The sequence below is a fragment of the Haemorhous mexicanus genome, chromosome 9, assembly GCF_027477595.1.
Source record: "Haemorhous mexicanus isolate bHaeMex1 chromosome 9, bHaeMex1.pri, whole genome shotgun sequence".
Lineage (NCBI taxonomy): Eukaryota > Metazoa > Chordata > Aves > Passeriformes > Fringillidae > Haemorhous > Haemorhous mexicanus.
In genome coordinates this window covers 9,683,729-9,694,535 of record NC_082349.1, presented here as the reverse complement: position 1 = coordinate 9,694,535, position 10,807 = coordinate 9,683,729, and the positions used below count along the sequence as shown (strand labels likewise).

Here is a 10,807-nt window from a genome sequence, read left to right as displayed (position 1 = left end):
TACCAGATTTTATAATGGCACCCTTTTGATCCAGATCATATGACTACAAGCTAATGGATAACCGGCATATTATCACCCCCATGACATGTAGTGGGAAAGACTGTGGATGAATGTTGTATATCCAAGGAAGTTTCCTTTCCAGAAAGCCCAGTATTCCACTCCCATAGAGACAGCATTCAAAGTCAATGGTGGATCCCCAGGAATGACATGAACAGTCAGTTTTGGCTAATGTAGATGCCAGAATGACTAAAGCTGACACGGTGCATGAGGAGATGCCCCACCTTTGTCAGTGACATGCTCCAAGCAATACCAGAGTGCCCAGAGTTTAAGCCTGACAGCCTGATCCCCCATCTAGCAGCCTAGTCATGGAGGGTGTGAGGAGTACTTTATTACTTTGACATGCAAACCAAGTCTTTTTCTCTCCATTCTAATGGAGCTGTAGTAAAAGGCCTTTATGGCTCAAGATGTCTACAGAAAGCTTTCAGAAGTGCAGCCTGCACTGCTCCCAGGTCTCCTGATGACTACATACAAGAACAGTAGACAGTGTGCTCTTTTCACAAGTTTAATAGAGTTACAAAAGGATACCACTGCTCTATGTAACACATGGCTAACCACAGACACGGCATTGTCACTAAGGTCAACAGGGCTTGATGTACAGATACTGATCGTTAGGATTTGCTATGAAGGTACTGTCAACAGGACAAACTTTCCTTCAAGTAAAAAAGTTACTGTGTATAACTATAACATGATCCCTTGACTCGGATGCAATGACTTAATCAAAGTTCAGTAACTGATACTTGCTCTTTATGTAAGGCATACTAGTTTCCACTCAGGCTGAATGTTTATTTCTGCTTGGCGAAATACTCTTTACTTTTCTGAACATCAGGCTTGATTGTGTCACTCCCAGGCTTCCAGCCAGCTGGGCACACTGAAATGATAAGAATGTTTAAGTCTTACCAGCTGCTCCTGCAGAACATGTTTTACACAACATTAAAGCAAAGTAGCAACTCAGAACATGTACAGATCTTTGCAACATACAGACAGTGCATTCAGTGTCACATGATGCTCTGTTTTACTTGTTTCTATTTGTTTACTGGGCAGCAACACCAGACCAGGTGCCTGCCCAGGCAACAGGAGGTCCTTTACACAAGCACCTCTCCCAGCCCCACTGAAAGCTTCTGGGAAGTTTGATAGCAAAGGTAACACCAACTCCAGCAGCCAGGTCAGAAGGGCTCTAACACCACACTACACTTATCTCCTTGGATCCAGCCAAGTCCTTATTCCCCTTATCTTTAATCCACCCTGGTCCAGCCCTCCAGCTGAATGGGGCAGGGGAAAAAGCATTCAACTGTCACTGGTTCCCTTACATGGCTATCAAAAAGGCAGAGGATGCATGATCTCAAACTTCCAGCAGCTCCTTGAGCAGCATTTTTTGAACAGCATCCCTTCTTTACTGTCATGGAATGCTGGATGCTAGCTCCACTCACGACTGGCAATTTTAGCCACAGAATGCTCAGCTTCTGAATGTTGCTACACATCTTACTCTGGTCTGTCCTGATTTAGATGTGACTGCAGTCCTAAAGTTCTAAAGGAAAACCTTTTGCCAGGTTTTGACTAGTCAAAGGCACAGTAAACCCTTAAAGGCTTCATTTGCATGACATGTGACCTCTCCATCATCAAATGTTTGGGATGTCTCCTCACATAACACATGTTTATATGCCACAGCCATGAGAGCAGCTAGTTTTAATAAAACCTGCCACTGATTTACCACTTCTGAAGCACAGGAAGTATGACCAGCAGCAACACATGTCATCAGTTAATGACAGCTGAAGACTACTAACACCTAAATAGCAATTTTGAGTTTCTCTAACTTGGTTCTAACTTTTTATCTGCAATGTCTTTTTTTTTTTTCTTTCACACCTGCAGAAAAGCTGGCAGTATCAAACACCTTATTCCTCCTGAACTATGGGAACAGAGACTCTCATCCATTTTACCCTCACTGTATATTGACAGAAAGATCAGTAGACTTTCAGTAATTTAAATAGTTTGTCTAACAGGCTGCATAAAACACTACATTAGCATTGATGGTCTCAACTTACCAAATCTGAGAACAGAATTTAAATCAAGCTTACTCTTACAGGCTAAGTTACTACACGTTCTTAATTTCTGTCTCAAGTATTTTCTGTATCTAATTGAAAGAGACAACTTCTATGTGCTGGACAAGACATCCATCACCAAATTGATTTAAGTGAAATCTCAACAGGAGCAAGTACTCAAGGGACAAATAACTGGAATAAGATAAAGCATTATGGTGTCCTTCAACAAGCAGATTTACAGAACCAGCTGCATTTCAAAGTCACAATTACATGCTGTGCACAGACTGATACATGTACTTAGTACCTTTCAGTAACCCTTGATTTCATCTGCCTAGTTAATACTGTTCTTTAGAGAAAACATTAAATTGAAAACCTCTCTTACCTTCTCCATGTTTATCTGTAAACTGGAAGGCCTGGACAAGTCTGAGGGTTTCATCAACAGAGCGGCCAACGGGAAGATCATTGATTGTAATCTGCCTCAAGATCCCCTTCTCATCAATTATGAACAGACCCCTAAAAACAAACAAAAACCAGCCCTGAAGCACAGCTTTTGAAAGGCTGATTAGACTGACATGAGTTTCAAAACCTCAAGTTCACTATTTGATTATGGCACGGCTTGTACATTTACTGTGACCTCTTCCTAGCAACCAACACCTTGGTGCATGCACAGCAATGAAACAGTAGCAGCTGTAAGCACAACAGGAACTAGGAGGGACAGGAGGCAAGTCAGAGCACTGACTCAGGAAGGTACTGCTCAAGGAAGATACTAGTAGGGAAAAAAAGGAAGAGAAACCCAAGGAAAAAACAAATTCAAGGAGAGACATTCTCACATTAAAAAAAACTCACTACATACTGTTCTCAAAAAGACAATAAGCAGCAGCTCATCAGTTCTCCAACATCAGGTTAGGAGTTAACAGAAGCTCAGCTCCTTTGGCAACTTTTATGAACAGCAGATTAAAGACCTGGGGTCTAATTAATCTGCACTTTGATCACTAGACTAAATACCTGTAATCATGTTCATGACTATGTAGGTCTTGCATTATCACTGTTTGCAGCTCACCTGCATGAGACTCCTGCACTGAGCAGCAGGAAGTCAAAGGGAAGCAGAATTTAACCTAAAAGCACAGGAAGCCTAAGCACCACAGAGAACCAGGGACCATTTCCCCTTGCAGAAGTGTCTGACAGCCTGCAGGAGCTCACACCTAGAACAGGCAATAGCTTTAGTTGGCTGCAGGTGTTCAAGTGTACACAAGCTCTGTGCTCATCTCTCATGTCCATGCATTGCAACATAACTTTATCAGCTCGTTCACCTCTGGCACATTACCTGTATGCAATACCTTCATCCTCCTTCAGCACTCCATAGTCCTTGGCAATGGCACGTTTTGTGTCAGAAACCAGGGGGATTTTCATAGTGCCCAAACCTCCCTGCTTCTTAGGAGTGTTGACCCTAAAAGAAGAAAAGTTTACATGTTAAGAACATGGGCAGTTCAGAATGAGGGCTCAAGGTACAATGAAGCTGATCCTTTCTGCAATATCATACTCAATCTGCCATGCAGCAACAAAAGAACAGATGGCCAGTAGGCTCAGCTCTGTTCAGCAGCACCTGGCACTACCAATACTTAACAAGTGCCTTTGAATATGCTCAGGACTCAGTTCCTGCAACTGAGGCCAGGCAGAACAGTTTGTTGGGTTAAAAGGATGATTCTTACCAAGCAAGGTGACAGAAGTGAGAGTCAACAGAAGCTCCAATTACTTCACAGTTGATTTTCTTGAATTCATCAGCTCTGTCACTGTAGGCAATGATTTCAGTTGGACAGACAAAAGTGAAGTCCAGGGGGTAGAAGAAGAACACAACATATTTTCCTAGAAAAGCAGTACAAGCAGTTAATCTGTTAGGTTTTCAAGAAAAAGCAAACAAACAAACCCCACCAAAAGACGGGGAAAAAACTAAACAACAACCTTAAAACCCCACCCAACTGAACTCCCCAAACCCAGACTGCAGGGAATGCTTGTCTCTTGGGTCTGCTCCCATAGGCCTGCCCCAAGTACAGCTCTGGGTGTGCTACACCAGAAGACCCCATGGCTGACCCCGAACAGAGAAATGCCACAGACCTGAAAGGCTACTAGCCATGGAGACATTTTAATAGGTGAGTAGTCTATACTGACTCATCACCCTCATGTAGCCTGCAGCATCATTAGAAATGTATTTCTAAAGCCATCAACGTGAGTACTTGATTACTTCAGGCTTTCCCTTTGTTTTTAGTGAAGCTTTTTTTTGGCAAAGCAAACATATTGCCAGCACTCTAGAGAAAGGGACTTCGTTGGTTAGATGAAAGAATTTACCTTCCATTGCCAAAGATGAGACAGAAGATGTTGCTTTTCCACAGTCTGGAAATGTTACACCAGTCTCACTATGATACAGGGCAATGAGCCTGATGCAAGGTAACAGTTTAGAGGAGTTTTATGCTCACTGGTAACAGTTATCACAGCTGGGACATTCAGTCATGGTGCTGACAGCCTTCTATGCATATTACAGCCACCACTGCACAAGTTCTGATCTTCAGTCCACTGCCAAGTGGTCACTATCATTTCAAAGCCAAACCAAGATGCACCTTCAGATACCCTCCAGTCCTTCCTACGGCCAGACTATCTGTTTAATTAGAGAAGTACACGAAATTACCTTTGTAGTCAGAGAGTTTGATGTCTTTGAACTGTCCATCTGGCATTACAGCCGTGGCAGTAAAGTCAGGAGCTGGTTTTCCAATGAAAGCCTTTCCTGAAGACATCTTGATTTAACCTAGGCAGGAGTTAACACCAATACAGTTTAGATGGCAGTACATTTGCACCTGCAAGTAAGGATTTATTCAAAGCATCTTATCAATCTAGATTAAACACCAAAGACAGTTTATCAGCACTCGATCTTGCAACAAGGCTTAAGTGTTAAATGAGTTTTGTCACCTGGGTAGTTGAGCCACTATAGAGACTGCCAGCACTTAATATATGGCTCATAGCCTCCTAGAGATGCAGTAATGGTTATCTAACCAGTAACAGCTCAGAGTCTGGGAAACTGCTAGCCTAGAGCTTTACTACTACTCAGAAAACCACACCATTCCACATGGTGGACGAGTAGAAAGTCTGTTTTTTAGACCTTTCAAAGAGAAGAACATTGTTCAATTCCACAAGGGAATTTAAGACCTCAAACTTGAACTTCCTGTTCATTCTGAAAGAAAATCTGTTAATCCCCAGGGACCACTGCTCTGCATAACTACACTTTACCCTTTTGAACAATTCAACCCTTTTTTATTTGCAACCAGAAGGACTCATGGCACATAGGGAAATCACATTCTGTTAATTACAATTTCACCAAGTCTAAATCAGTACAGCCAGGTTGTTTCCCTTTTAAGTGTATTGAAAAAGAATAAAAGGGTACACAAGGACAAGAGAATGCTACTTCTGGCTGTCTGCCCCAAAAGCTTGTTCATCTGTAATGCATCCTGTGCAGTATTTCTGCTTAGTCTGGGAGTGCAGTATAACTCTTTAGACTTCCAGAGCATGAAAAACTCCACAAACCTAATTTCTGCAGATCACAAAATATTGCTAAAAGTTATTTCATTTTATTCTCCACACTGCAGCACTGGCTGCCTTGGAGATAAAAAACACTTCAAAGGTTAGCGTGAGTCTCATGTTGCTAAGGAAAGCCAAGAGCTAAGGATTGTTCCAAGTTGTGCCTGCAAAGCACTGAGTCCGTTCTAAAAAAGGTTGAGAGCACCTCATTTCTTGGCTCCCTCCCCCTTGCCAGCCACTTTTTTCCTGGAGAACTAGCCCACAAGTCAAACATTTAGCTTTGAACCCACACCTAGCATTTTTAGCAATGGTTTTGCTTTTGGAAGTTTCTCTCACACACCCTAACAGTAATGATCCACCTCTCAGTTTTCATTTTGAGAAGTGCCCACACATTCAGCATTTCTAACTATGCAACAAAGCTCCTTATCCCCATGTTCATCCAAGGGTTTTTAGTCTTTAACTGCAGCAGACTGGGAGAGAATGTGGTGGCCAGGACTAGAGATCATTTGTAGGATGCAGTGAAGCAGCCTGGCAGGAGGACATCAAGAAGCCTGTACCCACAAATGCAGCTGTGGTTCTCAAAGTGCAATTCTGCAAGAGGGACAGGGGAACAGTAACTGCACAGTATTTATCTGAGATGCCTCCAACTCGCAAGTTTTATCTTATAAGCAAGAGCTGCTCGGCCTGGAGTACATGACCACACATTTTTATCACTGAATTACATTATTTTCTGTTATCCAAGCTCAAGGTCATAATTTTGCTCAGTTCTATGCCAGTCCTTCTATATTTGTTCCATCAGCAATCCTCTGGAGTACTTCACTAGGTATTCAAGGTCAGACTGCTCTTTGATACTTCCCCTTTCTAAACTACAAGTTATTGCCCCTTTCTCTGGTAACATTAAAATCTTTTTAGTATTTGCAGGAAACCTTGGTTGCCTCACACTTCAAGAGAGCCACGTGCTTTCCTCAGAGCACCTACTGTGACCGGCCAACCCTTCTGCTATTCCGTGTGGGGTTCAGCGCGCGTTCTGCTCGGATTTTTAGCCACAGCATTTCCTAACCCGCACAGGAGCAGACCACAGAATCATTGTTACTTCCTTTCATTCCGCAGGAAAGTACAATGAGCACCTTAAATCAAATACACTCGAATCCGGCCAGAGTATTTTTGTTGCTCATAGCCGCAAGACGGCCTCAATTATCTTCAAAGTGCAATTATAATGAGGCAGGCCTGCTCTCTTGAACGAGCGATTTCATACCTTTAGGGCGCCTTGAACAAAAGCGAAAGGCCGTTTCAAAAGACACCATCAGCCTCCCACATCCACCTTCAGACTGGCACAAAAATGCGGCCAGGCCACCGCAGCCGCGGTCGGGGTGCGATACCGAACCGCGGCCATCGCGCACGGACCGCGGTACGCGCGGTGCCCAAGGGGCTCCGAGGCGACCTCCGAGCCTCCCCCGGCCCAGATAGCCCCTGCACCGCTCGGGAACAGGGAAACCCGCCCCCTGCATATCCCCGAGCCAGCGCTCGGGTTTGGGATTTTTTTAAGGCTTAGAAGCGAGATGCCGCCTCGCTTGTCGGGGAAGGGGCCGCTCGGCTCCCTGCAGGCGCTCTGAGCGCTCCTCCCGCCGGCCCTCCCCGCGGCTCCTCCCCGCGCAGCGCTGATAAAGGCCCGAGCGTTGGAAGGACTTATCTGCTCGCTCTCCCCGCCAAAATAAGGCCAAACCAAAACCAGGGGAAACTGAACACTGCGGTGCAGGCGGCAGCCGCAGCAGCGCGATCCCTCGGGAGCGGGACGCGGGGAGAAAGGGCTCGCCCTACGCGCCTCGCTCAAGGGCGCATCTGCGCAGAGGGGGAGGGGAAAGCGAACAAAAAAAACCCACCCAAAGGAGTAACAAAGCCCACATAAAAATAAAATGAAATGCAAAAAAAAAAAAAAAAAAAAAAAAAAAACCACTGTGCAAAGTCTCCAGCAAGCCCCGCGGCCCCGCACACTCACTCGGAGCGCAGACGCGATCCCACACGCAGCAGCGACTCGGCTCGGCTCGGCCCGGAGTGCCGCAGCCCCGCCGCGCCGCCCCCTTTATAGCAGCGCGGATCTCGCGAGCGGACGCGGCGGGGAGGGGAGGGCGGCAGCGCCTGCGAGGGCAGCATGACTTGGCAGATCCGGGGCCGTCGGGGCGCGAGTGAACGGAGATCGTTCCCTGGAGAGTCCCGGGAGGTGCCGTGGAAATAACCAATGCCGCGGCTATAAACGACTGATGGGCTTGGTGCAAGAAGCAACAGCATTTGTAGTGCCTTAATAGACCTAGCTATGATTATTTGAAGTTCTCAGAGGGTACGCAGGACTTTGAGGGAGAGTAAGGGATGACTGGCATGTCATTCATATGAATTAAGTGTTGGCCATTGACAGAAGTAAAAGGAAACCTCTCACGCGCAGAGCAATGTGTGGGCAGCGTTACAGAGATGCGGTGTCAAATCTCTATCCTCTCGCTCTGCACTACCCACTGCCCCCTCTCCTTGATACTCGTTCCCAAGGCTTTAATTGATTCTTCTCCATCGATGGGAACACCGATCCCAGTCATGCAAGTCAGCAAAAGAAAGATGAAAACTAAGTTTAAAGTGTAACCGTTGATCTTCAGTGGTAGGATGGAAGCCTTTGGAAGATACAGTTACTTCAGGGAGTTTTGCATCATTCAGCAGTAAAGCTGCTCTGAGGAACGTTTAACCTCAGTGATTCTGCCATAAGCACTGTCTTTGAATCCAAGAGTGAAGAAGCAGTGTGGTATACTTTTTAAGGGCCAAATTCTGAATTTAAATGTGAAAGCTTTATTAAATAATGAATACTAAAAACTATTAAGCCATATCGAGGACAAAAATGCTTGCTTCTGTCAAAAGTGATAAATGTGCTCACCAACTGATTTTTACTCAGCTGTTTTGCAGTTTACAGTTGTTTCTTTTACCTGTTAAAACTTGATTGTAAATTGTAATGAGTAGAAAACCACAAAGGATTAACAAACTTTAAATGTTTATAATTAAGATCACTGTGTAGTGTTGCTGGGTGTCCATACCCATGTGGTGGTTCACCCAGACATGACTAATTTTGGGACCAGATGAAATTAATCCTTATATAATGAAAGCAAATAACATGTATATATGGACTCAGGAAAAAATCTGCACTCACTTTCATGCAACTAATTTATCTACTTCTATTGCTATAGCACACTTAACCTTTTACAGGAAGAAGTTTGCTCTCTTAACATCAGCGTTCTCATGAGAATTGAGGTCTATATATTGAGACCAGTATGTACCTCCCCATCACCTCAGGCTAATGAACCTGTGAACAGATTAACCCCTGAAAGGTCAGGCAGTCCTAATGAAAACCTCCAGAACAATGTAGTCCCACTGAAACTTTGGCATGTTTACCAATGGACAAAGCAGTCATGATTTTCTCATGGTTTCTGACTCTTTTAATGCTTGTTATGTTCATTTCTCTTACTTTCAGATGCACAATACACCCACTATGGTCTGCAGGTTGTTCCAGGTTGGTGCTGTAAGCATTGCCTTTCCATTCATATGTCTGTGGCCTCATTATTTTTGATTAATTTCTGAGCTTGTCTTTCCAGTTGTCAGTTTTTGGAGGTTTTGGAATAATAAATTGTCGCGGCCACTCCTTGTTCAGTGAGCACCTGGGTTTCTGTAGCCTTTCTCAACCTTTAGATGTAGGATGCTACTTAGATTAAAACAATTATGTTTTCCAGGAAAGAGAGGGCATGTCTACCCCCGCAGGTGCTGGAAGGATGGAGTTCTCTCCCCACAGCAGTGTAACTGTGCTGTTGTGTTCTGCTAAAATTGCTGCCAGACAGGATCAGCTGGTACCTGATTAGCATGGAGCATCAGAGCCCAGTGCAGGCCTCTCTGCACCCATCCACTCAGACAGGGACACAATAAGTACTTAATCTATCAACAAAGAGGAGCTGGCAGGCCCTGCAGTGCCAGAGCAGTGAAACTACCCAAACTAGGAGCCAAACAAGCTTTCACATCCATCATTTTGGTCACAGTACCTCCCATGTATCTTGGTTGGGAATGGGCCCTTGATGTGAAAAACAAACACCCTGCTGTGTGTAAAAAGAAAGGCAAAGAAACTGGACCTGTTTCAGAACATTACCACACATTTGGGTTTCCATGCATTTGAGAATGGTTTTGTGTCAGAGTATCAAAGATTTCCAGAATAAGATAAACTTAGCTGGAATAGTAATGGATTTGGCAACACTGGGAACGCCCCTGGAGCACACATCAGAGGTTGTCCCTGCATGCCATCAAAAGCCAGCGTGTTGGGACACCCCACACAAGCCTTGTGGAGTTCATCACTGCATGTGCCAAAAGCCCACTGAGTCCTGAATGTACCCAACCTCCTACGTGATACTACCAGAGGCACAGTCAGAGTCAAGTCCTGGCCATGACAATTTAATTTAATATGTGCAGAAAGTCAGCTGACAAGTCAGCAACTGACAAGTTCCATGGGGCATTTATGCACAAGTAGCTGGTGCACAATCATTTTAATGAAAACAACTTATATTTAATGGCACTAAATATAAAACACACATATTGGCCATTAAATATAAACCACACATACTAGCTTTCCTTGTTTGAATCAAGTGAAGATTCTATTTTTAGGTCAAAATTACCTCTTCTTTGCATATTTTTTTTCAATTAGCAGGCTATTACTGTATTTTTGGATAACCACTGCCTTTTGATGACAAAATGTTTTAGTCTTCTTTGCCTTTTCTCTTTTACTCCCCTATTAAATTACTGGAGGCTAAAGTTTGTTAAAGTTTTCATATGTGAGATTTACATAATTCAAGCATCTTTTTTTGCTTGACAGTTGTGGATTTTCAAATGGATGTGGTTGCCAGGGTCTTCATAAAAGTAAATCAAACTCAGCAGCGATTCCTCCCCCTTTATTCTTTCATTTCCTGCTTCCCGTTACTTATAATTGTTGTCTTGTCCTTGCACTTTTCTTCCACTTTCCTTTATTTTGTCAAAACAGGCTGTGCAACAGAAAAAACTGGTCACATGCATGCCCAAGAGATTAATTGACCTTTGTGCCTTTAAGCCTCCTGAGCAGTTCAAGTCAGAACAGCAAAGAC

General features: G+C 44.1%; 1 protein-coding gene across 1 annotated transcript; it reads right to left on the bottom strand.

Moving 5' to 3' along the window:
- Positions 1-546: 546 nt before the first annotated feature.
- On the bottom strand, positions 547-7,777 carry PRDX1 (peroxiredoxin 1). The gene is made up of 6 exons (XM_059853924.1): positions 7,657-7,777; positions 4,777-4,893; positions 3,806-3,959; positions 3,421-3,543; positions 2,479-2,609; positions 547-928 (listed from the first exon to the last, which is right to left on the bottom strand). Exons 2-6 carry the CDS (start codon positions 4,880-4,882, stop codon positions 843-845), a joined length of 600 nt encoding a protein of 199 aa, XP_059709907.1. The 5' UTR covers positions 4,883-4,893; positions 7,657-7,777; the 3' UTR covers positions 547-842.
- Positions 7,778-10,807: the final 3,030 nt, after the last annotated feature.

What these genes read in the sequence shown, in the direction of transcription:
- PRDX1 (XM_059853924.1), bottom strand. Translation starts at nt 4,882, where the DNA reads ATGTCTTCAGGAAAGGCTTTCATTGGAAAACCAGCTCCTGACTTTACT. An exon ending in CACTTCTGTCACCTTGCTTG is followed by an intron (nt 3,544 to 3,805) that starts GTAAGAATCATC and finishes TTCTTCTTTTAG; the next exon opens with GGTCAACACTCCTAAGAAGC. An exon ending in GATGAAGGTATTGCATACAG is followed by an intron (nt 2,610 to 3,420) that starts GTAATGTGCCAG and finishes GTTTGTTTTTAG; the next exon opens with GGGTCTGTTCATAATTGATG.